The 24419-nt window shown below is 38.3% G+C and overlaps 1 protein-coding gene across 1 annotated transcript in view; it reads left to right on the top strand.

The window, feature by feature from the left end:
• Positions 1 to 4948: 4948 nt before the first annotated feature.
• SLIT3 (slit guidance ligand 3) overlaps positions 4949 to 24419 on the top strand; it is a 506804-nt gene continuing 487333 nt past the window's right edge. Inside the window, 1 exon segment of the mRNA XM_032210926.1 lies at positions 4949 to 5647. Within this exon segment, the coding sequence (XP_032066817.1) occupies positions 5460 to 5647 (188 nt within the window). The 5' untranslated portion in view covers positions 4949 to 5459.

The following is a 24419-nucleotide window of genomic DNA, read 5'->3' as shown; positions in this document are numbered from 1 at the left end:
ATTCTCCAAGGCACCTGAGGGTAGAACAAGAAGCAATGGGTGGAAATTAATCAAGGAGAGACGCAACTTAGAACTGAGGAGAAATTTCCTGACAGTTAAAACAATTAATCAGTGGAACAGCTTGCCTCCAGAAGTTGTGAATGCCCCAACACTGGAAGTCTTTAAGAAGATGTTGGATAGCCATTTGTCTGAAATGTTATAGGGTTCCCTGCCTAGGCAGGGGGTTGGACCTAAAGACCTCCAAGGTCCCTTCCAACTCTGCTATTGTATTATTGTATTGTATTGAATTGGACTAGGGACAAAAAGTAGGGAAGAAAAAATTACATTGCTCTAAGATGCTGCAAGAAAAGGTGGAATGGGGACTATAAGTGACTTAAAGCATCTTGATAGCATTGCCATCCTTTATTGAAGCAATGTAAAGCTGGTCCACCTTTATTAATATTTTGTCACAGTGATTGGATAAGGGTAGAAGATGCTGTAAATTGCTAGAGTGAAGATGATTAGAGAGTCTTAAAATGGCCTTCATGGGGTGAGGTGGGAAATGAAGGGAAAGGTACGGCAAAGGGAAGGGATGCCTCCTTAGTGCTGAAGTCCCCATAAAGATGCCTTTCCTAACTCTAATTGAAGCAAGCAGTTATGTAGAAAGGAAGCACATTTCTGAAGAAAGGTTTCAGTAAGCAGTGGCATCTTCCACTGTAAATTCTTTAAAAAAAATTTTTTTTATTAACAAACATGTAAAATACACACACATAAAACTTAGACGCACACCACATTTACACAATATAACACGAACAGGAGCTTCCTGTTCTTTCTAATAGCAATTATCAATTGATACCGCTCACCTTATATTATTTCCCCTTCTATTATATTTCATTTGGATTTCACCATTCTTAACCCTCTTATTTTACTCATAACTATTATTTTTGAGTTTTGTTATATTCATTCATTGATTCTTGTTTCTTTCCTCCATCCATTTATCCCATATCTGGTAGAATTCCGATTCTTCTTTTCCCTGGATTTCTTTAGTTAGTTTGTCCATTTCAGCACAATCCATAACCTTTCTTATTGTTTCATCTTTGCTTGGAATTAATTTGTTTTTCCATTTCTGGGCAAAGGCAATCCTTGCCACTGTAATTATATGTAGTATTAAATACTGGATTTCTTTTTTTGTAGACATTATTCCTAATAAAAAAACTTCAGGTTTCCATTCTATTTTAACCCCTGTTATTGCCTCCAGCCAATTTTTGATCCTTTTCCAAAAAAAATTAGCCTCCTCACAGGTCCATCATAAATGGTAATATGTTCCGTGTATTGATTTGCATTTCCAACATTTTGGGGTGGTATTTGTTAAGATTTTAGCTAACCTTGTTGGTGCCAGGTGCCATCTGTAAAACATTTTGTACTGGTTTTCCTTGTATGCAACTGATAGTGTCATTTTTAAGTTTGTTCCCCAAAAATTTTGCCATTTGTCTAATTCAATATTATAGCCAAAGTTCTGTGCCTATTTTATCATTTGTTCTTTCACAATTTCCTCTTCCATTTTATACTTCAGGAGAAATTTATATATTCTCCCTATCATCTTTCTATCTGAGCTTCGAATAATTTTATCCAATTCATGTGGTTCCACTGTAAATTCTATGATAAAAAAGATTCTTATTTTTAGGCAGTCCTGTAAATAATGGAATTTAAAGATATCTCCCCTTATCATCATTGCATTTTTTTTATTCAATAAGTGAACTTTCACGATGTACTGGAAGTACTTTTCCTGAAAGGGGTTGCTGTATAATTTCCCCTTTATTCTCTGGAGAACTATACTCCAGAGAGTATAGTATAGTATACTTTGAGACTTAGTGTGTTTCTTGAACATCCTATTTGGAAATATGCCATGTCAACAAGGATTTCACACTCTTGTTATGTATTTAACACCATAGGTGGGCATCATTTTCAGTGAAAAACGAGCAATGTTTTTGCTGTTCCAGATTAATAGAGTTATTCCCAGGGAAACTGTATATATGTATCCATCAGTACAAACCTAATGGCATGAATGGCATGATCTGAAATGTAGCTTGTCTTGATATAATTCCAAGCAATGAAAAGAGGGGGGGAGGAAATTATCTTGATGAATTGGGAGTCATTGTCTTGCAGAAATGACTCCAACTGGGAAAGTTATGTCTGGTTAAAAATGTAAAGCATTTCTACCACCAGAGGGTAGTACAAGAGTGGGGAAAAATCAGCAAAATGTGATTTTCATGAAAGTTCTGAAACCTGAGAATTTTATAGAACAAGCTAACATGTTGGGTGGTTTCCCTCAGTGCTGTTAACTATAAACGTGTGTCTGAAAAGCTTTGTAGTGTCTGAAAAAATATGCACCCCGACAGGAGAAAGTTGGGCTAAATTTATGCACTCCAACGAAATCATATGTGCTAGACTTGGAACTCATTTTTTTCCAGAAAGATTTTGAAATTTTTGTCTACTTTGCTCCAAGAACATTATGAATGCTTGGATATTGCAAACTCTTGGACTCAGAAAGGTGCTACATATAATGAAAAGAACAAAGAATATGGAGAGAGACAAAAAAATATCTAATTCGTGGAAGGACAATGAATTGTATCTCATATTTTGTTCCTATGATTTCCATCACTGGCCATGCAAGCTGTAGTTTAATGAGGGAAGTGATACATGATGCTCACTATTATAATTCTTTTTCCTATGACCACAAATCACATCAAGAATATTATCCCAGTTTATTCTTAGGCTAAGTTTGTTCACCAGGTCAATACTGTCAATAAGATTCTCTCTGAGATGAAGTCAACTTCAGATGACCACATTCAGTTTTAGTTTAAAGTTTCTTGGCATTAATACAAAGGTGATTTTCTCCTTTTTCTTCTGCAATATTGAATTTGTTCAACTTCCTGGTCTAGTTGACATCCTAGAAATTTCCTGGCTATCTTCCATCCAAGAGCTAACCAGGGCCAATGCTACATAAAATGCTACATAAAAGGTAAAGGTTCTCCTCGCACATATATATTAGTCATTGTCGACTCTAGGGGACGGTGCTCATCTCTGTTTCAAAGCCTAAGAGCCAGCACTGGCCAAAGACGTCTCCGTGGTCATGTGGCCGGCATGACTAAATGCCAAAGGCACATGGAACGCTGTTATCTTCCCAATAAAGGTGGCTCCCATTTTTCTACTTGCATTTTTACATGCTTTCGAACTGCTAGGTTGACAGAAACTGAGACAAGCAACAGAAGCTCACTCCGTTAGGTGGCGCTAGGGATTCCCACCACCAAACTGCCCACCATTCTGATCAATAAACTCAAATTAAGATTAATAGATCCTATTAATTGCTGCAATATATAAATAGTGTATTATTATTTATATTACATATAAAAACAAAGCCAGAAGTACTGCAGCTTGTCTATCAAAAAAATGTTTAGGAAAGCATAGGCTCAGCTAAAAAAAAAAAACCTAGTCCAGATGTTAAAACTCTTGCTAGACCTCATTGGGATAGATCTATTCCTATAGCTCCCTATCTGGAAGTGTGTTTTATGTAGAATTCTTTGGGTGTATCGATATGACACTGTGAACCACAAACTAGCCAATTACATTTCAGCCTAATGTGTTGTGAAAACTTCACCTGTATGATTCATTGATTTTACAAATCCAGAAAACTTAGTTGAGCAAACCATGTTTTTAACTTGGGGTAAGGACGTCATGTGAAAACAGTCACTACACAGTGACAGTTTTGAACTGTCTTTGTTCAGTTTTGATAATGATGAGCAAAAACAGACTGTAAAAAGATTTTTTTGTGTGTGTCCCTGTGCAGGTGTGCATATCACATGGCCTGGCAGAAAGTTAAGAGTACACTCTCAAACATATCCAGGGTCAAACTTTCAGGTCATGAAGTTTCAGTACAGGGAATCAGTTCTGAAATAAAATAATTGGAATCAAAGTGTACATCAGATTAGGGTTTGGTTGAATTTTGAACCAGGATCTTTGATGTAAACTGCTCAAATCCCTTTGAATGAGATTGCCAGAATGAATGAATGAATGAATGAATGAATGAATGAATGAATGAATGAATGAATAGATGAACTAATGAATGAATGACATTAATCCTGCAAATTAAAATGGATATTCATTGGCAAACCACTGTAATTTCTAACAGAACAAGCTTCAGTACTTCTGGCTATGGTAATGATCTTGAACGTGAATGGCAAGGTTTACTGGTAAAGATCCAGTAAATACTACCTATAGAAGACAAGGCTCGAGTCACAGTTTGGGAACTTGTTCTTTAGCCAAAAATACCTGGTGTCTGAATCCTGTTTCAATGTAAGCAATAATTATAGTAAGAACGCCTTACGAAGGAATTTTAGCCCTCATAGAAGAATAGGGCTACCAGACCTGCTTCACTAAAACCACAGCCAGTGACAGTCAAAGCTTCCTGTGTCTCCTTCCTGCTCACTTATTGTTTTGGCAGCCCAGATCTGGAACCGTCGTACACCGATTATTTCTAAAAGGAGAAATCAAAGGACTCAAATCAGCTATCCAGAGCTATGTGAAGGATGAGCACAGTTACGTCTCGCAGCAGTAAGGGAAAGGTACTTTTGTGCACACTCGGCACATTTTTTTTAACCGCTAGAGTTACGTTAGCACCCACTGGTTAGTTTTTCAGGTTCCACTAGCTTCTCTCGTTTTAAGCCCGATCAGGCAACCCTGCCAATGCCTCGATGCAACCCAGCCACTTCGCGAAGAAGCCAGCCACCTCCGCTCCGCGCATCACCACTCCCCTCGGCAGCCGCCGCCGCTCTTCAAACTTTTGCCCTACCTACCCTGCCAAAGTTCCGAAGTTGCGTGACGTCAATAAGGGCGGCCGCCAATCCGCGGCGAGAGGTTATATTTTGGGGAGGGGAGGGGGCGTCTCCCGCGGCTCCTGGGTCCGCCTGTTTTGCCGTGCCCAGTCCATGGAGAGGCGGCCGGTTGCGAGCGCCCCCGGGTCTCCTCAAGCTCTGCAGGCTCTGTTCTTGGGATTTGGATCCTGCTGCGGCCGCCGTTGGTTTTCAAGGGGCCATGCTGGGCTGTGCGCGGCAGGCTTGGCCGGTCGAGTGAGGGTCTGGGGCCGCTGAACTCCCCCGCCTTTTCCCACCGGCCGATTACCTGGACTCGCAAAGGAAGACAAGAGCAGAGCTGAGTTGGGCAGGTTGTGACTTCGGTTGCGAAGAGGGGGACCGGGACGTCCCTCGGAGCTTTCCCTGAGGGTGACTGCGCAAAGCGGAGACCCGTCCGGGAGTTTGAAAGGGATGTCTTCCGTAGCATCATCCCGTTTCCCCCGGCGGTGCTGAGCTTGCTTGTTGTGGCTCCCGCGCCGGTTTCGGGATCGGATTCAAGTTTTCCTTTCTTTTTCTTTTTTTTTCTTTTGAATTCGCTTCTGCCCGTTTCTATCCGAAGAGGCGCCGATCATGCTGGGCGCAGGCCACGAGAGTTCGGGGCGCCTCTGTTTGTTTTGGGTTCTGTGGAGCGTGGCACTTTGGCTGCTTGGCACGGAAGCGTGTCCCAGTAAATGTACCTGCTCGGGATCCGGCGTGGATTGTCACGGATTGGGACTTAAAACGGTGCCCCGAGGCATTCCCAGGAATGCGGAGAGAGTGTGAGTACCGGGAGGAGGTGGGGGGGAGGAAGCGGCGGGTAAAATGCCGGCAGGTTGCCTGAAAAGACTTTCTTTTTCCCCTGTGGGGCATTTGACAACACCGCTGGTAGGAACTGAAGGAAACCCGAGATTTGGGGGGGGGGGTGATTCTACGTTTGATCCCGGCTTTGTCCGGCATAATGGCTCTGAAGTATATGTCCTGGGATGGTGATCCATGGGGGCTGCTCATCAGCTTCCTGGCAAGGAAGAGAGTGCCCGATAAAGAGCCTTTGTTGTATTTATATCTGTGGGTTTGATGTTTAATCACGTAGCCGTCGTGGGTAAATGTTAAAGCAAAGAGTAGAGCCGGGGCAGTGGAGCACATGCAACAAGTATGCTTGGCATTTTCCCCACATGATGCTCCCTGGAATGTCTCGTTAGAATCCTGGAGCCAGTTTACGTGCATTTCCACCTCAACGCTCCACAACCTCTTAAGACACATCCAGGAAACTGCAGCTGGGAAGATAACCCATTCTCAGGGCCATTCTAGAGGAGTTTGCCACAGCAATTGCAAAGGATACTTCAAAGCAAGGCTGCTTTCTGCTAGCTAGAATGATTAACAAGAACACTCTGGGACTCTCAGCCTTTCTAGTCTCCACAGGTGGCTTTTTTATGAGCTCCATATTGCTCTATATGTGTATAGGTTTATCCATGCATACCTACCTAACAATAAGTCCTATGGAGAGTTACTGCTAGTAGTTGATGGCTTGTGCTAAAAGTGTGCCCTTCAGCCTTCCTGTAGCTGTAATACTTCAGGAAGAAAAAAAAGTAAGGTATATCTAATGGGGAATCAGTTTTCCTTTCCTTTAGGATTTAATCAGTTAATATCAGAAATCAGAACAACTGGTTTCATCTAGGAATCTGTATGTTATTGTCAACAGAAGAGAGGCTTGTCATATGCTTGTGGCATAGACTGTCAAAGGTGTTATCTGATCTTTGAAGTGTACATAACAATGTACTTTTTTTTTAAAAAAAGTGCCAAAAGTTTTTTAAAAGAGGAAAATATATTTCTATTTATAAAAGGACTTATCCCGTGAATAGTTCTTGCACTGTACAGTACTTGCACTGTAAAGTATGACTCAGTTCTGTGATTTACTTATTGGTCAGCAGTTAGAATGTTGGCTATACACAATTTACAAAATATGTCTTACTTTGTATTTATATATGTGTGATTATATATACTCTGCTGACTGAAAGTAAATCTTCATACTTCAGCCATACAGTGAAGTAGGATATATTACGGCATGTAGTGAATGCCTTTGACGTCTTTAATACACTAACATGAAGTTTGTATATGTTGTGCTCTACTGTCTTGTGTTCCTACCTTAACTGCCAAGTTAATCAATTATAACTTAATCTGTAGTGTCAGAAAAATACCCATCTGCCTTTATAAGATAAGCTCGAGGTCTTGTTTCCATGATGAATATTGGTTGATTTTCGAAAAGGCATTCTGTAACTTACTTGTCTAATCCATCTAAATAAGTTCCATTGGGAATTGCATGGATTTACTTCCAATACATATCTTTATGACTTAGCTTTCAATTACCACAACAGGTATTATAGATCATAATTACATGTTCCAATCGCATAATCTAAAATACTGAACTCAGTGCACATTTCAGCTAGAAATGCACTTGAAACCACTTTCCTAGAGTTTAACAGGGTCAGTTGCATCCAGAAGTATCAGTCAAATAAGTCTTATTTACATGGAATGGCAGAGATTTTAAAAAGTTATATTGAATGGCCAAGTATTGTCCAAAGAAAAGAAAGGCAAGTAGATAGTTTAATTTCATAATAATTGCACCGGGGCCCTTAATTCCCTTCCCTGCTTTCAAACAATTAAAATGCAAGTCAAAATATTTCTTCAGTTTGAGATATTTTTGGTGCACAATATTAAACTCCAGTTGAGGGCATCATTCTATAGATTCAAAATGCTGTTGAAAAGATGGCTAAAATAGAAAGTTATAGTTCCCTGTGGATTGTAAACTTATGAATGTCCACTCAGTACTCATACTCAAAAATCTGAATTAGATTATAAAATATTACATTTTGCATATATGTTGCAAGGTTAAATAATAAAGGGAATGGGTGTGTTGATAGTTATCTGAACCATGCTTTGCTATGTTCACCCAAAAACACAGAGGCCACCAAGTAGCTGGACACACTTTAGCTTAGCACTCTGCCCCATTCTCCTATTAGAACTTAGACTTTTGTTAATGCAGCTTTCATCAAGGTCAATAGTCTGAGATATGAAGGAAGAAACATTTTCTGAAAGCATTTCTTTAAGGCATGTTCCTTGCCTTATAGAAAGATCAATAAGAAATGTTCTGAATGCTTAGCACTTGAGCTTTACCTTTTAATTCCAAACTTCTATCCAAAGTTAAATAGAAAATAGGTAACTGGTCTTTCCTCCTCCTCCTCCTCCTCCTCCTCCTCCTCCTCCTCCTCCTCCTCCTCCTCCTCCTCCTTTTTTCTTGTGAGGTTATGGAAATATTAGGGTTTTTTTTTGCCTTTGTTGACTCCCAGCAACTGTTTTGAGTAGTCCCGGCTGTTTTCTTGGCAAAATTTCTGGAAGTGGTTTGCCACTGCCTCCTTCCTATGGTTGAGAGAGAGTGACTGGTCCAAGGTCATCAGCTGGCTTTGTGCATAAAGGAGAACTAGAACCCACAATGTTCCAGTTTCTAGCATGGTACTGTAGCCACTACATCAGATTGTCTCTCATATGAGAAAACTACGAGTCCATTAATTACTTAGGGATTGAATAAAACTCAGTGGTATTGACAAGTCTTGTTTTCATACTCGTGGCTTTGGATGATTACTTAAATGAAAGAATGCCATTCTCAAATTATAGAGGCTAGAGAAAACGTAATGCCTTTATAGAGTAATAATTTATCGGAAATCATGGAATTACCATTAATATTTGTACCTTTCATACCTTATATGCTAAGCTGTCTATTGAGAGTGACTTTAGATGATCTAAGGAGACTTTAAAAAATAATGGAGTTGTCTAATGGCTTAATATACACTTTTATATACAAAAGTTGAAATACTAATTGAAATGAGAGTTTAATTGTTTTGTTGCAGTATTATACGTAACTCAGGAAATCTAACAAACTCATACATGGAATTAAATTCTGCTGTGTATTGCTTCTAAGTAAATGCATAGATTTGGATTGTAACTAGCTGAAAGTATTGCCAATGGAAAAATCATGTCCACAGATTTTCAGTCACCCGTGGGCTCCTTTGTGTACAATCACTTAAGAGCAATCAAGATTTTACCAGTCTCAAACATGTGAAAACAAATCCGATAATGTTTCGTGTCAGCACATCATGTGAAAAGTTTTACATGGCCCATAGCTTTCACTAACAAAATGGGAAGGATTTTTATTGGAAGAACTTAATATGAGCCAGGTTTTTACTGCTGTGTTAATGTATAGAAGTTTGTGTTTTGGAAATTGCATTTAAAACTCTTAAGTATCATTATGATTCTGCTTCTCCTTAACTGAAGCAAGAAATATAAATATATTTCAGATTTAGGCTTGTCTGAACTAAGTTAAGTGCTATGTATGATTGTGTGAGACCTACAATTTAGCATATTGCTTATGGTTGAAAAAATCCATTCTTGCTTAGAAACAAACCTATATTAGGCTACAATCTTTTTTTCAGGCTTACTTTTGAATCAGTTATACTAAACTGACTGGAACTTATCTTTGAAATAAACAGTGCAAAAGGCCAAGTTTTTTTATTGTATGTAGAGGTAGTCTTTGAGGTACAACAGGTCACTTAAAGAATATTCAGTTACAATAAACATCCCAAAATTACACAGGGCCTTGTTTCAAAGTTATGTTGGCTGCCATGCCCCTATGGCCATTCACCATTATGACCGACTACAGGGATGCTGCAGTACCTCACTGACTCTCTCCCATTCCACCCTGCCAACACCCTGTAGCACTTGGGTCTGCTCCCCATACACCCATCACAATTACCACTTGAAGCTCTCTGGACCTCATGTTAGGGAAGGAATTTAGTCCACATGTCCCTGGACTAACCCCTGGACTAACCTCTGCAGGGGTAACCTGAACACCTCTGTCCATTTTCTTCTGCCTGCTTGTGGGCTGGGACAAAATGGTGGCCACCAGACAAACTGCTTCCCCTTGCTGCCTTAATGAGATCGGCATAGTGCTGCAGAAACATCTGAATATTGCAGAAAATGTTGTGCAGACTTCATTAAGGCAGCAAAATGAACCAGTTTGTACCTGTCTATGCGGCAGCAACCCAAATACATGCCATTTTCTTCCAGCACCTTTGGACTGGGACAAAATGGCAGCCTCTAGACAAACTGTTTCATTTTGCTGCCTTGACAAGGTCTACACAGCACTGCAGAAACTTCTGAATGTCCCAGAAAAGCAATTTGTCCCTGGTTGTGCGGTGGTGACCCAAATGTGGCTGTCATTTTGTGGGTAGGACAAAATGGTCATTGCTTTTGAAATGGCATATGGCTGCATAAAGAAGCAATCCATTCCAATGCTCTCGAAGGTGTCTGAACTGTTCAAAAGGTAAGTGAGAAGGACTGTGGGATGGAGTCATGCTATGGCATGGGACGACCTGTAGGAAAAGGCCTGTGGGAATCCAAGGGTCGGGAAGCAGAGCACAGGGCATCTCAGGGTTGTCAGAGACCTTGGGAGTGCTAAGATAAGCAGACCTGGGTCAGTACTATGTCTCCAAAGGTCTCACCCACTTCTGAAATGCCCCAAAGCCACTTAACAAATTCATTTAACGATTCATTGGAGAGAGCAGGAATGGGTCATTAGATGTGACACTGATGCTCTTTGCCTAGGAATTTCAGCTCAAAAGGATTATGGAAATCATAACCATCAAAGTACTTAAATATGTTCTCAAATGCCATTTAGTAGTTAGACAAACTGTGTATCCATTCTAGCTGATCCTTTATTGTCAGTTTTTTTATCTCTCCGAACAATGACTGCATTTGGGACATTTTAAACAGGCTACTTGCAAACTAGGAGATGCATTAGCTCTAATTGTTGAATTTTGTTAGTACAAATCTTACTTAGACTTCTATACAATTTTGTGTAATGCAAATATTTCACTTTTGGTTACTTTATCATTTAAAAAAATGAAACCAATATGGATAGTCCTTTACTTGTGACCAAATGTTTAACAATGGTTTGATATTACAACAGCGGTGAAGTTACCAAAGTGACTTACACCCGTCCTTGAAGTGATGACTGTTGAACCACCCTTTTGGTCACGTGATCATGATTTGGGTGGTTGGCAACCAGTTCACATTATGATGGCTGCAATGTCCTGCAGCCATGGGATCATAATTTGTGACAAGAGAATCTAGCGTTACTAACAATTACATGATTCACTTAACTACTCCAGTAAAAATGGTCATGATGCTTTGCTTAACAATCACATTGTTTAATGACTGAAATCCACTCCCAATTAAGGCTATATGTCAAAGACTACCTGTACCTAAAGGTAAAGGTTTCCCTCACACATATATGCTAGTCGTTCCCAACTCCAGGGACTCTGCTCATCTCAGTTACAAAGCCGAAGAGCCAGTGCTGCCTGAAGACGTCTCCGTGGTCATGTGGCCAGCATGACTAAATGCTGAAAGCACACGGACACTGTTACCTTCCCACCAAAGGTGGTTCCTATTTTTCTACTTGCACTTTTACGTGCTTTCAAACTGCTAGCTTGGCAGAAGCTGCGACAAGTAACGGGAGCTCACTCCATTAGTGCTAGGGATTTGAACTGCTGAATTGCCGACCTTTCTGATCGACAAGCTCAGCGTCTTAGCCACTGAGCCACCGTGTACCTGTACCAATTTGTAGTCAAAAAGTTTTGTACAGGTACTCCTCGACTTATGACCACATTTGAGTCCAAAATTTCTGTTGTTAAGTGAGACACTTTTAATGTGAGTTTTGCCCCATTTTACCACCTTTCTTGCCACAACTTTTAAGTGAATCACAGGAGTTGTTAAGTTAGTAACCCAGATATGCAAAGGTCGCAAAAGGTGATCATATGACCCGAGACACTAAAACCACCATAAACATGAGCCAGTTGCCAAGTAACTAAATTTTGATCACATAAACACGGGGTTGCTGCAATGGTTATTTTGTCAGAAGTCACTATTATTCACTGCCATTGTACAGTAACTTTGAATAGTAACTAAACAAACTAAGTTGAGGACTACAAGTGCTGCAAATATGTAAGATTCGTCTTTCGGTTTTTTCTGCTTATGGAATATGTATTGTGGCAAAAATAGTGGCATCTACAAATTCTTGTGGGTTTTTTCAGAATGATGAAAGCAGTATCATTCCACAAGCTCTGCCCATTTACATATGGGCATAGTCTTGTGGACCCCTGTAGGAAAGGAATGGGCTTCATCCCAACACTGTTTTTGTCACTTGGATCCTCCTTGACATTTTCCCAGGGCAGAAACAGATGCTAGGAGACCTGGAAAGCTTCTATCAGAGGTGAGACTTGAAATCTGAATCCCAAAGTTTCTCTTTTGAAATGCAGTTATTGATTGCCAATGCTTGCTGGGTAAATTTGGACTGGACACAAGATTCATTCCTAATTAGCCCTCATAGTGATTTGTTGCAAATTGGCTATTTCTGATTCGCGTTGAAAATTTATTTATTTATTTATAAAATTTATAGGCTGCCCATGTAACCTCAAGGTAACTCTGGGTGACTTACAATCATGAAAGATAAAAACTGCATTCACTAATACGTATTATGCCTACTGGGTTTAGTGAAATTTGATTCTCAATAAATAAGCTTAGGACTGTTGTGGAAAACAGTATAGGAGAAAAATACTCGGTCAGCTTCCTACTTTACCTTATATAGCATGAAATGTTTTTGGACTGACAGAGCTGCATATTGAAAAAAAAAACAATACTTGGACTAAAAGGAATTAAATATTCAAGAAATCAAACAAATAATTTTTCTTTGATTAGATAGTGCTAACTGAAATTCTGTAACATGATAACTACAAGTCCACACCTTATTTTTGAGTGACATTTCTCTCTCTCTCTCTCTTTCTCTCTCTCTCTCTTTCTCTCTCTCTCTCGTGTATGCCTTGTTATTTTACTATCTAACTTCTATTGAAAATATCTACAAATTCCAAAAGGTTTTTTTTTAGAAAGCTGCAGACCATTCTGTGGTTACAAATGACTAGCTCTGTTTTCCAAGCTGCAAAATGGGAATACAAATGAATGCATACATTACAGTGTATCTAAAGATGCAAAGCAGTATTCTGCTTAACTGCCTCAAAGAAATTATGTGCAAAATAAAAAGTGAAATCTTTATAAATTGTGGGTAGGTTACTACCTTGCAATCTGGACACCAGATGCTTACTCTTAAATAACTCAGTGGTGAGTGAAAAGAAGCTGTTGGAGTTTTTGCTTATTTATTGCCTCCTTACTCTTGCTCTTTGTGGTCCATTCACCTGCTTTCTGGCTTGTTTGGAATATACAGTGGGTATAGCAGGCATGGGTAGAGGAGTGGAGGAAGGGAAAAACAAGGATAGGTATTAGGTATGGTGATAATTCCCGCAGCAATGGAGTTTCACATCTCCGGCTCTAAATTGAAGTGTTGGCCTAAGAAATTTTGTGGCTTGAAATTCAGTCTAATTCTTCTCCACATTTAAAGCCAACTCTTCTGCATCATTTAGACATTCTCATTATCTGCAGTAGTTTGCTTATGTGAGCAAAGCTGGTCCTGGCAAGTTGAACATGGCACACCTACTGAGTAGCAAAGTTTTTAGTCTGGCGGGTCGAACTTCTACTTATTGTTCAGTACAAACATGACTGAAGAAGAAACATAGAACATTTATCATGTTTCTTTACTCACTTAGTTATACCCTGCATATTCTACCCTAAATGTAGGACAATCAACTCCACTGTAATCTGCTGATGTAAAATGCTTGCCATGCATGTAGTAAGTAGTGTGGGCTCCCCAGGAATGAAATCTGCTAGTAATTATTATAAAACAAAATCACTGGCAGAAAAAAGAGTTCAGCCCCCTAACATTACATGGCCTACTTTAAGCTTGCCATTAAATGTCGGCCATAATTTGTCCAGAAGGATGGGGATAGTTGCAATGTCACACGTAAGCCTAAATAAACAATGCAGAAATTCCTCAATGATACATCTCTCTAGCATTAGGGGAGACTAAATACAGAGGGCATAAATGATGTTTAAAACAACAAGAAAGAAAGAAAAAACCCTTATGATGATTCATATTGTGAACACACAGAGAGAATCTATTCTTTGCATTTCACAAACCCACAAAAAATATTTTCTTTCTCAGCCCTAAAAAAGAAAAACAGTCAGAAGGAATATCTTCAATGGATAAAGAATTCAGCTTCCTGGCCTTTCTGTACTCCCACCCCCTAGGATGTTCACAAATATCTTGCACATGACCAGGTTCTGCTACTGCCTACTGCTGCATATATGGCACTTATTTCCTTAGTTGGATTAAGATGTGCTGCTAAAAAGCTTTAGATACTTCTGCGCACAGAGTGTGGCAACTTTCAAAGCATCTGTAATAATGGGGAACTGCTTGCTACTACAGCCTATTAAAATAAATTTAAATAGGTAGTGCTGTTAATAAAAAGGAAAATAGAAGAATAAAGAAGTATAGAAAACAAACTTTCCTTTTATTTGATCTCAAGTTTTGGTGAATTTAGGGAAGTGCCTTCTCAATGTCTTCTTCAAGAATGTGTTTCAACTTCTTAGTGTAGTATACAGACCTTCCTGGCCTTCCATGATAGTCTTCCATCAAAGTATTAACCAGTCCCAAGTTTAGTTTCCAAATCCAAACAATGTTAGCCAGGAGCTGCTGAAGTTTCTTGAAGTCAGAGGACTCATTTACTCTGATATTATAACTTCATCTATAATAATATATACATTATTATATGCAGTTTTCATGGCAATATTTTTCATAAGCAACTCACTTAACAACTGTGACAAGAAAGGTCATAAAATGGGGCAAACTTCACTTAACAAGTGTCTCACTTAGCAACTTATATTTTGGGACCAGTTGTGATTGTAAGTTGAGGATTATCTGTAAACTTGACTTTTGCTTCTCTCATAAAATTGTAGACAGACTAATGCAAGTTAGGTGAGGTACTGGTAAAACTGAAAAATCCAATCGTCATAAAACAATGTTTACTTCCTATTCTTTTTTTCTCAATACTGTAATCCTGAAACAGAAAGGGCCAAGGTCTGTTCTTTGAACACTAATTTCAATTAGAACAGAGAGAAAACACCAGCATTACATCTGATTTTGTTACACACTTTGATAGAAAAATCGGATTGATATTTCTTTTATCACTAACATATTTTCGGCACTGGAAGAATAATTCTTCCTAGAACTGCACACTGCTACAGTTTTGGGAGTTTCTCATAAAGCCAAAGCCTCAGTGACAGCAGAATGGCAAGTCAAAAATGCAGTTATGTGTTGTTTTTGTTCATCCTGATTTTGGGTTGCCACCTTTTCTTCTCTTAAACCCAATAGGAAAAAAATAATCCATGCCAGCTCCTGCTGACATAGATTAAAGGAGAATTTCTGGACATGCCAGAAGCATCCAAAAGATTAACATCCTTTTGATCAAGCACTAACTCTGCAAACCAAAGCATTGCCCATCAGTTCATTGCTTTTCTTTCATTCCAGGGCTGTAGAAGTTTCTAAAAGTCTTGGGAAAACAGTCACATTGCTTCCTTTTAAGGAAAGGCTTATTTTTTGTCCTCAGACATGAAGTATTATCTGCTGCACACATGCAGTACTTAGGGTCAGAACTGTAGCTATAGGATAACTGTGAAATGAGCTCATTTAGAGTTTCTACACATGCAAATTAAGCTGTTAGGAATATATGGGAATAAAATTGCCTCTTTCTTTTTGACTGTGAATCATAACTGTTGCTCATCCGGGATTTGTTGGTTCATTCTCCCTCCATTTCCCCAAGGAAACAGGCTGTGCTGTTAAAGCGTGGAAGAATTCATATTTAACATCAGTTTTAAGTAGTTTCCCCCTGCTATTTCTGCCACTTCAGCATGCAGTACTATTGCTGTTGCTTTTTGTGATCTTATTTCTCACATTCTTCCAGAAAAGAAAAGATGACAGTAGGAGCCTAATGTGTTTGTTCTTGATGCTAAATAAAGACAAACCTGAATAAAAAATAAGTTAGGTTGGTACAGACTCTAATGATTCTTGGGCCTGTGATTATGCTTTTGACTTATGAAGAATAGAATAGAATAGAATAGAATAACAGAGTTGGAAGGGACCTTGGAGGTCTTCTAGTATAACCCCTGCTTAGGCAGGAAACTCTACACCACTTCAGACAAATGGTTATCCAACATCTTCTTAAAAACTGCTGGTGTTGGAGTATTCACAACTTATGGAAGCAAGTTGTTCCACTGTTTAATTGTTCTGTCAGGAAATTTCTCCTTAGTTCTAAATTGCTTGATAAAGAGATTGATATATTGTGACTCTTTGGATGACTTACTAAACAAAACTTTCCCAATTTGTTTGAAGAATGAAGTAAAATCAAAGAGACTTTGTGAACCAGCATGGAGCTTTTTCACAACCAGCCAGAATTCTGGACATTTATGATTGAATGTGAACAATGTTTGTTTCCCCAAGCAAGCAGATGTACTGAACTATATATGGCTGTTTTGATACGGACTCTTCAAGAAAGAGTTTTTACAGAATTTCCATTATGTGTTTTTCTATGTTATTAAATAGATTCTTGTTAACATGCCTTTTGGTGCACTATGAATCTGTAGTCTCGGCTTGTTAAACATTGATCTGTAGTGATTTTAGGTCTTCAAATGGAATTGTAGTGCAGCCTGTCTGGTGCAGTCTTTGAAATTGTGGTGGATACAGGAGAAGAATACTCTAGATTACTTAGAGAAATGTATTGGCAGCAGCAGTGTTCCTTTCCAGCATGGGAAAATGGGTTCCACACCATGTCATTAAGGAAGATGCAATTCCTCCCAAATAAAAATAGCTGTCTGCAATCCTTGACTTTTAACCAGGCTTACCTGAAGTGGTGATGGCCTGTTACTGTACTAAAAGATGACCTAAAAGGAATCAGAAGACAGCCATTAAAAATACTGTTCCATTTTGCATACTCCTATTGACCAATAAATAAAGGCATCATTTTGCCAATTTTCAGAACTGTTGGTGATCTCAGACTGCATTATGATTTGATTACAGTCAGAGTGGAGTGCATATGTTTAGTGAATATTGCAAAATGCTAAAGTGTTCTTTATAATTCTATAAAGATACATTTCTGTCTGAAATTTCTGGATTTTAGAGCTATTTAGGTTTCATTAGCTTTTTTGTATGAATTCTCTAATGTCAATAATATATGCATACCAGAGGCGGTATTTAGCTGGTTCTCTACAGTTTGGATGAACTGGTAGCGGTGGCTGTGGGAGGCTACACCCACTTACTGACACAATGCACGAGCACTGTCCATGTGCAGAAGGCGATACACATGCACAGACACAGAGTGTGCGCTCACATTTGAGAAACAGTAGGGAAGGTAAGTGAATCCCACCGCTGATGCATATGTGACATTTCTTTTAAAATGGTGTGGGCTTGAGAATGGAAATAAATAATGACTTTTCAACTGATTATCCCATGTGCCGCATTTTTACAGAACCTCTCTTTCAACTTAGATTCTGAACTTGTTAAGTTTTGAACAGTTGGATTTAGGCATGCTGATTATAAAGTTTTTATGTGGTTTGGAGTGTGAGGTTACATAAATACTGAAATGCATTCTTGGATCGACTGAATGAAGTTCTTTTGACTCTGGGAAAATGTCATGTTTCAGACCAATTTCTTTCATTTCATTACAATGCTGGGCTAGAAGCTTGATAGTGAGCTGAATGTGTATTTGCCGAGAAGTGTTAGCTGATGCATGAAGTTACACATACGTTTATTTATACACCCTTTAAAGGAGTATTGGGAAAGAAGAAGATGAGAATTTATTTAATCAATTGTATAGAACAAACAAATCATGTGCTGTAAGATCTGGGGCTAAGTGCAGAAGAAAAAAAATACCCAGAGGGCTAAATCACTAATACATGCCACTGACACCTGTATGCAGCCTCTGTGGATGGTTCCTGTGAAGAGAACTTTCCTGCTATGATATAGTTCTGCCAGACACAGAAGAGTACTTTAGTCAAAAATAAAATAGCTCTTTGTACCAGCATCATTATATTCAGGTAATTGGATATTTCCAGTTTCTTGAAAGTTTTCTTTGCCTGTGACAGAGGCTCCTTTTTATCCCCTACCCCATTCCTGGAGTGCTTTTTAAATTTATTTTGAATTTCTCCAGGTGAAATTTAGAGCTTGTCTTACTGTTGTGACTTGGAAGTGTTTGTTGATAATGTGTGCGTGTGCGTGCACATACACATACCCTACATTAAGCGTCTTTTTTAAAATCACTGTGAAGCCTGCTTGGCTGCCTTTGCTGCTAGACTGAAGAAATCACATGGAAAGAGTTTTCTCATGAATGAATGAATGACTGAGTCGTAATGTCTCTCCTTGGGATTTCAATGAAGTGCGGAAAGCCAAGAAGTCTGGAGATTGCTGGAGAAAGGATTGAGAAGTGAAAGATGGGACATTGTCCACTCTTCCTTGCTCATCTTGCATTTATCTTAAAGGTACCAATTCTACATCCAAACTATGAGAATTTCACAAGAAATATCTTCTCCATTAAAATAAATAAATGAATTACATAACAAATTCTTTTACATTAAATTCAAGAAGAATGAATGATGCAAAATAAATATTTGGCATAACTGTATATATATATAGGCGTAGCCCTGGTGTTGCAGTGGTTATAATGCAGTATTGTAGGCAAACTTTGCCTACAGCCTGTTGTTCAATCCTGATGGAGCTCAGGATTGATTAAAACTTCCATCCTTCCAAGTTTGGTAAATGAGAACCCAGATTGTTGGGGGTAATATGCTGACATTGTAAACCTCCCAGAGAGTGCTGCAAAGCACTATGGGGCAGTATATAAGTCTAATTACTATTGCTATATATAGCTTTCTGGGTCAGTTGGCCCATATGCATAGTTTGTATAGGTAGTACTTGTATTACAACCACAATTGAGCCAAACTTTATGTTGCTAAATGGAACATTTGTTAAGTGAGCTTTGTCCCATTTTATTACTTTTCTTGACACAATTGTTAAGTGAATCATTGCATTTGTTAAGTTAGTAACACAGCTGTTAATGAATCTGACTTCCCCATTGACTTTGCTTCTTAGGTCACAAAAAGTGATCACATGATCCGAGGATGCTGTAACTGTTATAAATTGCTAAGCATCTGAATTTTGATCATGTGATCATGGGGATGATTCAATAGCCATACGTGAGAAAAATGATCAGAAGTCATTTTTTTCAGTGCTGTTGTATCTTTAAATGGTCACTAAATGAACTGTTGTAAGTTGAGGACTACATGGACTATTAATGAGAAAGAGCCCTGAATAGACATGGCAGGAGAATTTGTTATCAATTTGCTTGTGCTGCAAGTCTTCTCTGAGGTTTTGAAAATGATGGTGCAGGAACTTGGGAGAATTACCGTAGTAGGGAGATGCTTTCTAAGTCAAAAGAAGCTTCTGGGGGATCCTTAGCAGAGGTGGTATTCAGCAGGTTCTGACCAGTTCTGGAGAACCAGTAGCAGAAATTTTGAGTAGTTCAGAGAATCGGTAAATACCACTTCTCACTGCCCCTGCCCCCATCTAGTCTCTGCCTCCCAAGTCCCAGCTGATGGGGAGGAAATGCGGATTTTGCAGTAACCTTACCCTGGAGTGGGGAGGGAATGGAGATTTTACAGTATCCTTACTCTGCCACGGCCACCAAGACATGCCACGCCCATGAAGTCACGCTAACAGAACAGGTGGTAAAATTTTTTGAATCCCACTACTGATCCTTAGAAATCCATGGTGGCACAGTGGTTAGAGTGAAGCACTGAAGGTTACTTCTGTTGACTGCCAGCTACCAGCAGTTTGGCAGTTCGAATCTCACTGCTCAAAGTTGACTCAGCCTTCCATCGTTCCGAGGTGGGAAAATGATGATCCAGATTGTTGGGGGAAATATGCTGATTCTGTAAACCGCTTAGAGAGGACTGTAAAGCACTGTGAAGTGATGTATAAGTGCTACTACTACTGCTATATACACATAATAGTGAATGGAACCAGACATACTGTAGTTGTAAAACAGCTGGGTATCACTTTTTTCTCCATTTTATTGGCTATTCCTAGCATTGTCAGCTAAAGTAAGCTGAAGGTGGACAATTTTTTGCATGATACTTTAAAAAGCAGGTCATCACAATTGATAAAAAAAACGATGTGCTTGAACAATCGGTGGTTTTCCTTTATGTCCTGTTTAAACTGCTTGATTGCTGAAATCCATTAGTCTTCTTATGGTAAATTAGTAATTGAACTGTTTCTGCTGTGGTAAATTGGCAGGATTTTTTTAATTTGCTTATTTAAAAGTGTTGCAGTATCATGTTTTATTATTAGGCAAATTAAAAATTAAGTGTTGCTACAGATGAAGGTGGATGTTAATCATTTGTGGCTCATTTCTGACTATAGTTGACACTCTTATTTCCTAACAGCTTTTTAGTTGAGATTCGATAATGTTTTGGTTTTTTAATTTGCATAAATTGTTATCCTTCTCTAAATGCTTAGTGCTGTTATTTAAAAATGTAAGGAAACTCCTGGTTTTCATTTTGACAGTTAGGCAAGAATATAGTCATCTTTGGCTTGGTAACAATTTTAAAACATAGGAAATGCATATGGATATAATCAGTACTATAGATATGGCATTCTAATATACTTAAGAGTGTTTTCTGCAGTAGTGGAACAGATCTGCAGATGCTTAAGGGTTCATATGGGCTTTTATTGTTCTCCATCATTAAAATTCAATGAATTCAACAGGCTGTACATGGTACATTTGTGATTATTATTTACCATTATAACCCACCATTCCTCTAAGGAGCTGAAGGCAGCACACATGGTTCTCAACCTCCCTCAGTGTTATTTACCAACCATTGTGTAAGCTAATATGCAAGACAGATTCACTTCAGATGTATCTACATTTTATTAAACCAAGATACAATAAAGCCTTGTTCCAATGTGGCCATTCTTCTGTTGTCCTTCCTTCTTGCAATCTTGTACCACAAATGAAGGGTTAATTAATTAAATTGTCCTTTTGCATTCAAACTGGGAAAAATGCTATCATATTGGAACTCTGACACATAGAATTCCACAGGCAACAAAGGTTTTCCCATTTTTCAATAAGAAACCCTTTGACTAGGTCAGTTGATAACAAGAATTCCTTAATTAATAATTTCCTTTTAAAAAAGGCAATGAGAAATCTTACCAATCCTACTTATTAGGCCCCAGAAGATACCAGATCAATATACTGATTTTGGTAAATTGGGATCTTAAACACAATGCAGTGGGCAGTCCCAAGATTCAAGCATATCTTAGCTGAATAAGTTGGGATGCATATGTCCAGACTTGGTTTGGGACACAAATAATCTCCATGACTGAAGTCCTTCTTAAACATTATGAAGTGTAAAGAAATGGACATGCTTTTCTATGACCATTATACAGACATGATTGGAATACTGTATGGGATATGTATCCTGACTTTACGTCCTCTTATCTCCCCAGAATTGATGAAACAAGAATGAAGAGAGATTGTTCATTTGATTGTTCAATCAGTGAATTGCAATCTTCTATACAATGAGAAATCTTGCACAGGCATTTGTTAATAGTATAGGACAGGGGTGTCAAACTGGTGGTCTACAGTCCAGATGTGTCATGGGCAGGTCTCATCCACTCCAGCTTCATGAATGGGAAAAACATCACACAACAGCAACATGATGTGGCAAGTGTCAGACAGTGTCGGCTAGCGACCCCCAGGGGGAGAGCCTTCTCTGTGGGGAGCACCTTCCCTCTGGAATGAGCTGCCCCCGGAGCTTCGTATAATCCCCGACCTCCGGTCCTTCCTACGTGCCCTAAAAAGTTGGCTTTTCCAGCAAGCCAACCTGGCCTGAACAAAACAAAACAAATTATTGATTATTGTTAATTTTAATTGAATTTAAAATGTTATTGTTAATTTTAATTGGGTTTGGTTTTTTTGGATATTCTATCTAATTTTTTTAACTTTTGCAATATGTGTTTTTTAAATGTTGTATGCCGTCCTGAGTCCTTGGGAGAAGGGCGGCATATAAATCCAATAAACCAAACCAAACCAAACCAAACCAAACCAAACCAAACCAAACCAAACCAAACCAAACCAACTTTGACACCTGTGGTATAGAGAGTCATGTTTGTCATTCCTTTCCTGCAAGCAAAAGGTGGAAAGAGACACTAAGTTTAAACTCAAATACATACATCATGGATGTCAAACTCGTTCACATCATGTGATGTATCATTACATTTTTTTGCCTTTGCGGAGCTGGGGTGGGCGTGGCCTGCACGTGATGCATCTGGTCTGCGGGCCGCCAGTTTGACAGCCCTGACATATATGATGTAGGCAACATGCTAACAGGGCTTCCATCCCACTGTACAATATGGACTCCTTACTATCTGTGCCATTTCAAGGATTTGGTATTTTAAGGCAGGTTACTTTTAACAGTCCTATTCCAACCATCCTACCAAGACCCAATCCAACATTATCAATCCACTTGAAATTAGAAAAGCAGTGATCAGTGACTGTTTTCCAGAGGTTACTCCTATCAGGAATCTCAGTCCATCTTCCTTGTGCTCTTAAAAGAGATGAAATTGATACTTAAATGTCCATTCCAGTTGTTTCATTCCTACTACCTAATATTACAATCTGGTATCTTCCTGTGAAGCTGATTATTGGAAGGGGCATAGTAAAAAAAAAGGGAGGGGCTACTGCAGAATACAGTGTAAGATAAGTTGCTGAAAATCAAAAGACAGGGAGAGAATTGCAAGTGGCTCCGATTCTATTAATGCCCAGTATTGCAGGAAGTACACTCCTGACTCTCAAATGTTCCTAAATATGAGAGTGCTTTGGAACTCATTTATTTTTAAATCTAATGAAGTTTTGTTTCATTAGATTTGGTTGGTTGGACAGTTTGGGATGTCAATTTCTTGCCTGTAGCAGAAACAGACTATTGAATCAGTAAGTTTTGATGCTGCATATTTCCTCTTAAATTGTTATGAAGGAAGTTATGATTCTATATCCTTGGGAGCAAAACAAAGTGTGTCAACTGGTTTATTTAAATGCATAACCCTTCACAAAAAAGGACAATTTGACACTTTATTATTATTATGGTTGGTTGCACAGTCAGCCAAATCTTTAGACTGACTATATTAACTTCAGTATTTGGCATCTTTACCCACCTATTGAGTCCTTCCCCAGGATTAGCAATAGGCAGATGATGTTTGAAAGGTATTGTTGCAGAGCATATAAGCTGTTCCAAATAAAACTGTTTTTGCAATTGATTGATGATTGATCTTATTATTGTTCATTGCCCAGAATTTCCTTCTGTTATATAAATTAGATTAATAAAGAAATAAATAACTTTATCTTATAATTAAGATATAATTTACAGTATTACCTTATGTCTTAATATATTATCATCCATAAGTTTTGTTCTGTCTCTGTTTTTCAATGGTTTCAGTTGTGTTAAATACCTTTAAAGTTTACAGGACATGTTTTATTTAGAAAATGGATATGAAATGGTTCATTATAAGCTTTTAATTATATATTGTTATATATTAGTCATATTTTATATTTTCTGGCTATCTGCCTGTATTTTACTCAGTGTGGATGTCCATCCATCTATCCATCCATTTTATATTTCTTTAAACTTGCATTTGTACTTTAGTATCATTCCTTTATTTTTTTTGAAATGGATGACAATGATGATAATAGTGGTAATGAAGAATAGTTAGTTTTTAAAAGTTTTTTTAATTTATTTTCCATTTTAAAAAAATATAAACATTTCATCTCTCCTTAAGCAGTGTGTCATCTGGACACAAATATTTCTGTGGAACATCCTTCCACAAATTATATACATCGAACAATTATACCTTGTGTATCTCATTTCCTTCATAACATGTCTTCTAATAAAATACAATAATAATATTAAACAAGAGTATTCTTCTTGATACCATAACTGATCGGTTGCCATTTTACTCTTATCTCTATCTTAATTTAGTACTGGGGTAAGCCATAATTAACAGACCATAATAAAACAGGTTGGACTATTTTTTGTTATTTTAAGTCTAATTTTACCTGCAGCTCTGCAGAACATGTTTGTTACGTGTTACATCAGAGTTAGTATCACATTAGAAAGTGAGGCGGTTTGGGCTTCTCTTCCATAATTTTGTTTTGTTTCCTCAATCGGCATACTTTTTTCTAATGAGATGTTTGGAGAGTTTTCGTCTTTATATTTTCCTTCCAGAATCTATTTTGTACCTCTCCAAATCTGAAGTTGCTGAAATGTCCTTCTTATGTATAAATCCTATCCTTTTCCCTACCATTGGACCTAAACATAACTTATTGAAGCTATTTTGAAAATATATGATAACAGCATTCAAACTTGCTGAAGATAAATTACTGCAGAAGCACAACTCAAGCTAAACATGGATAACCTCAACCAGTATGCTATTAAGTCTTTACAGAGAATGGT

Source organism: Thamnophis elegans, chromosome 2 (genome assembly GCF_009769535.1).
Source record: "Thamnophis elegans isolate rThaEle1 chromosome 2, rThaEle1.pri, whole genome shotgun sequence".
In the NCBI taxonomy this organism is placed as follows: Eukaryota; Metazoa; Chordata; class Lepidosauria; order Squamata; family Colubridae; genus Thamnophis; species Thamnophis elegans.
This window is presented reverse-complemented; position numbering and strand designations above follow the sequence as displayed.